Source organism: Nanorana parkeri, unplaced genomic scaffold, assembly GCF_000935625.1.
Source record: "Nanorana parkeri isolate BGI_ZX_2015 unplaced genomic scaffold, ASM93562v1 scaffold478, whole genome shotgun sequence".
In the NCBI taxonomy this organism is placed as follows: domain Eukaryota; kingdom Metazoa; phylum Chordata; class Amphibia; order Anura; family Dicroglossidae; genus Nanorana; species Nanorana parkeri.
The window spans coordinates 46,102-52,100 of NW_017306746.1; the positions used below are offsets into that span (position 1 = coordinate 46,102).

At 45.7% G+C, this 5,999-nt stretch overlaps 1 protein-coding gene across 1 annotated transcript; it reads right to left on the reverse strand.

Moving 5' to 3' along the window:
* Positions 1 to 1,928: 1,928 nt before the first annotated feature.
* On the reverse strand, positions 1,929 to 2,445 carry LOC108790506 (growth/differentiation factor 11-like). Its single transcript, XM_018560774.1, has one exon. The coding sequence runs from the start codon at positions 2,364 to 2,366 to the stop codon at positions 1,929 to 1,931; it is 438 nt and encodes a 145-aa protein (XP_018416276.1). The 5' UTR covers positions 2,367 to 2,445.
* Positions 2,446 to 5,999: the final 3,554 nt, after the last annotated feature.

Here is a 5,999-nt window from a genome sequence, read left to right on the forward strand (position 1 = left end):
ATAGCTCACTTGTTGAACACTACAATGCAGGTACATGAGTGTGGGGCATGTCACCCATTCTGTCAAGGACAATGATCACTTGAAGCTACTGCTGCCACTTAGGAAATAAACCATTAAGTCACAACATGTTCTGGCAGGTAACCCCTTGTTTGACGCTCCCTTTATTTCTCTTGCAAGATGAGTGATGACCCGCTGCTTTGCCACAAGGAGCATGCTGCTAATGAGAGGTGCAGGGTTAATAACTGACTTGTTAAGTCATTTGTGCAAAGTGTAGAGCGGTACAGCTGACAGCTGGGGCTAAACGGCTACTACCAGGCTTATTCAATCAGGCAAAAAGCAACATAAAAAATGCAGTAACCCATAGCAACCAATTCGTTTTTCAAAGCTTTAAGAGGACTAAATTGCTGGGAGGTGTAGGATGATTGCTATAGGTGATTGTATTCACCATAACCCTCGACTACCTAGTTATATCAGGTTGTCCTTAAAAATTACAGTTGGCACCTAACTGTCTACGTTTTCTCTAGCTGTTGTCAACGGAACTGGCACACAAAATAAAATCCTGCTCTTTCTTGGATTGGGCAGACTGGCTTTTGAATTCTATATTAATTTGTCCACACTTGAGTTAAATAAACCCTTGTCAGCATATATCAGAAAGAACAGCTGCTAAGTGCATTTGCCCATAGCAACTCATTGTACCAAAAACATAGCATCTGATTGGTTGTTGGGAGCTACTGCACTTTACAAACCACCCTTACTCCATGTTGCTCTCAAATAAGCCCAGTCATATATTTTAATAAAATATATATGCATAAATGCATACATCCATGTAATGTGCATACTATTAATACAACTGTGATCATATGAAATAGTCTAGTTGACACATCAAACATAAGAATCATAACTTAGAACAGCCACTTGCAACATTGTGTTACAGGACAGCTCAGCAACAAGTTCTGTGCCCAGGTAATCAGCAATGCTCCTGATATTGCATTTCTCTGAAATGCTAATGGCACAGTACATCCCCAAATCACATTACATGACACTGCTGTCTGAACACTGCACACAATCATATTCACAACTTCATACTAAACCTGCCTTACAAATGAAGCAATGCATACCCCATGGAATAAAGTTTATCAATACTTTATTCTGTACAGGAATCTAAATTCACCCACCACAGCAAGCTATTTCTACCCACAGGCTAACAAAGAACAATAGTAAAACCATGCTCAATTATCATTTCACAGATACAATATACAACAAATAATCATGCTCACTGCAGCAAGCTCCAATGGAAAAGTAAAGCTGATTGTGTAAATTCTCAGCTCTTTCACTCTCCACTGTAAAAGGGATAACCTATGCACCCATTGTCCTAAATGAGAAAGTCACAATTTTTGTAGTTATGGACAGAGAAGGAAATGGTTACAACCCCTGTGTTTTTTTTATTTTTTTATTTGCTGTCTTTTGGTGAGATTCTCATCAACTTCTTTTTTTGGAGGTAAAAGGAAATCTCCAAAGGTAGATCCTCTGTTAGCTATCCCCACTGAAAGATCTCACCTCAATTGCTGTCTGATACACAACCTTTTCCCTCACTTTCAGCCGTGGTGACAATAGTGACCAGGACTGATAGGGTGAGTCTCCCTAGTAGAGACACAGGCAAACCCCGACAGAGGTCCTAACCCTTTCCTGGTCTGTCCGAAACTAAAAACACCCATTTAGGTTTGAGCTCCACTATAACTTCAGAAACACAAAGCATTGCCTAAGACGCCGCAGTGGCACATCTAGCAGATCACAACCTATGGAGCACTTTGTGCCAGTCATGCCATGCAGCATCACAATGGTTAGCTGTCACACGTGGGTTCCAAAGCACGTGTATGTTTGCTAGCCATGACAAGCAGTCACATAAAGAGTGACATCCAAGCAAGCAGTCACTCTGCATGAAATAGAGGGAAGAGGTACTCACTCTCCTGTGCCATGCTGATGACAGTCTCCGTGGTGGCATGATACTCATCCTCTTCCACAAAAGCATTATGCTGAAAGGAGTCACCTTGGAACTCATGCTGATCCAGGATCTGCTGCAGAGGGGGTGCCTTTGGCAGCAGCTGGTTGACAACCTCCCGTGTGATATTTGGGGCTTCCTTTAGCCTGAGTTTGCTCAGGATCTGAGATTTGATGCTCTCCAGCCTCATCTCCTTGCTGTGCTTCCTCCACATGCACACCGGACAGTCCTGCTCCTCACTTTCTGCTGCCAGGGAGCTCTCCACCTGCAGAGAGGTCTTCTCCATCACTGACTCCTCTTTGCTTCTGGAGAACTCCACAGACAGGACAAGCATGCAGAAGAGGAGAGGGTAGCGCTGAGACAGCATAGCGGAGTGGGCTGCTGACTGCTGCTGCTGGTGCTAAGAGGACAGCTGCCTTGTGCAGGTCTTTATAGGGGAGGGGTAGGCAACCACAGATCATGTACTAGGCAGAGGGACTCCTTCTTTTTATATCCCAACTGTTCTCTGTCGTAAAATGCTTTCATTGGCTGGAGAGGTAACAAAAGGCCCCTGCCAGGGCTGTCAACAAAGTAAAAAAAAAAAAGAGAGAGAAAAGGAGGTAGCAAAGTGACTCTAGACTCTGAGCCCTTGTCAATGTGAAATGCACTGACTTGGTAGACTTAAAGGGCTGTGACAGATCTTAAAGATATAAAACCCTCCCTACTTAAAACATTGTCTTCCCTACTGACCCACCCTTTTTCTACTCACCTCTATGACTTGGAGCACTCCCCCCTTTTATAGGATGCGACATGATGCAAAACCTATGGCCAATGGCAGGTGCAGGCATACAGCTTAGCAAGTCATACAAAGCTAAAGCATCTTTAGATACATGGGCAGATGTGCATCATGCATCATGTTTGCGCGGAAGTTTTTGGGAAAAGGCATTTCCCATGTCACACTCCCTATTTACAAAGATCTTCATTATATCAGTGAATGGGTGCAAAGTCAGTTCCCATCTACAAAATCTCTAATGCAACCACACACAGAACAATTTTTTGGCAGTTTCCACCACTTTCCATCTCAAGCACAATCAGATGGATCGAGACAATCTTTTACCATAATAAAATGTATATTTGTACATGGTGGGGATGATGGTAGGCTGTTTTGGTCTGCTTGATTTATGTATTCTGATGGAGAGCAGTTTGAAATGGTTGAAATTTCTAGAAGATTGCCCTACGTATGGTTGGCATAGAGACATCTATATGCAAAGTCAGATCTACTATAAAATGTGCCTATGGTGTCCCGCCCAGCTCCTGGCAACCAGTGCCCTGGGCGCCACTTGAAGGGGGCACATTGCTCCGTAGGTCAGTGAAAGTTTAATACAATCAACCTTTTTCTCTCTGGCCGGCGTACCGCTGACTTCCTGGCAACCAGTGACGTCCAGCCAAGTTCCTGGCAACCAGCGATGTCACTGGTTGCCAGGAGCTCAGCAGGATGCCTACCAGAGTGAAAAAGGCAGCTGTCTCCACGGGTCAGCAAACTTTCACTGACCCACGAAGTGGTGTCCCGCTGGGCATTTGCCATATGTGCCATGTCCTGTATACACCAGTGCCTATATGTGTGATATCTGTTCATCATATCAAATGGTGAATATATGGACCAACTCTCTCATGTCTAATGCTTTTGATTGACTTTTTCCATAGAATGTTCTTGGCAAGTTTTTACGAGGTAGGTCGTCAGGTCTATCCTTAACGGAGAACTATGAGGTGAGTGCTTTTCACTCACCTCATAGTTCTAGCCGACCTGTGACAATGAGACTGTCACAGGTCGGCTCAGTAGATCGGGAGGTGAGCGAACACATACCGGCGTTCGCTCACCTCTCGATCCTGTCACAGCTCTCTGCCGTGACAGGGAAGGGGCTGGATTCCCCCCTCCCCGCTCCGATCCGCCAGCGCTGACTGGCGGAAGGGACGGGGGAGGGGGCGGGTACAGCTGGCTCTGCCTCTAGATAGGCAGAGCCAGCTGTCAGTCACCCAGCTGGGCGGATCCCAGCATAATTGTCGGGATCCGCTTCAGCTGCGGCGTCTCAGTATACCACGAGCTGGAAGATCTGGAAGATGACCTTTTGCACACGGCCACAAGTGGACCGTACAATGGACATTCTGGTGTATTTATCTGGCAGGGAGTGACACGTGCACTGTATATTAGCATAGAGTTAATCTGTACAAATCAATGCCAGACTGGCTAAAGCTGCAGCCATATAGGTACATCTACAAATGACAGCGTAAGCGCCCATAGGGGGCTGTAGGTGGATCCCTGAACGCAGACCACCTGCGTTCAAGAATGCACCTGTGGCCCGGATGGAAGCTTACACTATAAGCTCGTATTCTTGACAGTGTAGCCTAATTGTCAATGGAACAAGAGGCCCCATTCCTCTATTTCTGGTGGCAACTCAAAATTTGTGACTTTTCCTCACTTCCATTACTGGACTGTGGTCACCTGGGAAAAAAGAAAGAGTGAAGCCCCCTAGCAGACACAGACTGCAATAAAAGCCTGACAGGCAGTGGCTTCACAAGGGTGGTGCGGGGGGTGCGGCTCGCACCCGGGTGACACCAAAATGACTGATAGTAATTTTGGTGTCACCCCCTATGAAAAGTCGGGCACTCAGTCACTGACCGAGAGCGCAAAAATGTCAGGAGAGAGGAGGGTACCCGGCGGCATACCTCATCCCGCCGGGTGAACGTCCCCTCCTCTCTCTGCCGGTGTCCATCACCAAGATGGCCGCCGGCAGGCATCAATAAGACAACCGAAACATGCGCGATGACGTCACAGCGGGGTGTCACCCGGTCCCCGCTCCGGGTGTCACCCAGACTCGGGATGGGCCTGCTGACAGGCATTCTAATCCTTCTCTACTCCATCCATCGGTATTAGATACATCAATAGATTAGTCCGCACACATATTGACATGTGCATAGTCAGCAAGCTTCGCCAGTATGCAGGATAATGGATACAAAAATTAAAGTACACCAACAATTAAATAGTAAAGCTACAGAGCCGGCAGTGTCCTAGGAAGCTCTGAATGCAAATTCAGGCTGACTTAAAACAGCCACTCCTCTAGGCTGACATCCACCCATCATGACATTTTGGCTGACTTTTGGCTGATAACTCTTAAAAGGAGTATTGAGGCAGGGTGCTGTGATGTTTTCAGGAATCTACACGGAGCACCCTGCTGGCCTCTGCCACCAGCCATGCTCTACCTGCATTGCATGGAGGAGCACATAGACCCAGTGATGACAACACTGTCTAAAACAAGGTATGTAATAAAAGTGGAAAGGATTTGTTTAAAAATGTCATTAGCACGTTCATGAGAGGGAAAGGAAGAACCAGGGAAGGCAGATTCTAAGCAGAACTAACTCACTTTATGTCCAAGATAGTATCAGTAATTGGGAAGGAAGTAAAAAAAAAAAAATTATCATAGGGAAACAGCAAAAACACTGCCAGAGGTTCTGATCCTTCTATTCTCCACAGACAAAGGTGTTTTTATTGGGTGTATTGACATCATTTGACACCAGTCAAAAGATGAGGAAATCATCTAGGTGGGACAAAGATAGCAATAAAAGCTTACAGAAGTTGTAAATCTTCCTCTCTATCCAGAAAAGTATTTCCATGATGAAGATACAGGAATGTTTTATAGGTGACTAGATTGCTTGGAAAATGTAGAAAATGATTGATTGTGCCTCACGCTACTCTGGCAGCCCCCCCAGCTATTGGCACTCTAGGCTAGTTTGTCTATATCCATTTCCAAACCAAATCAAACTGTGATCAGACCACGATTTCGACTAGAGGAAGCCACGACCATGTGTCAGAGCAGAGAAGATGGCTGCGATTTTGTTCGTCACCCAATGCGAAGTTTGTGAACAGAAGCAAAATTTTGCCCAACTTCCTGTTCACGAACCGAAGCGTTCGTGAACCGAGGTGCCACTGTACTTGGTTTTTCCCATTTCCTAATGTATAATCCTA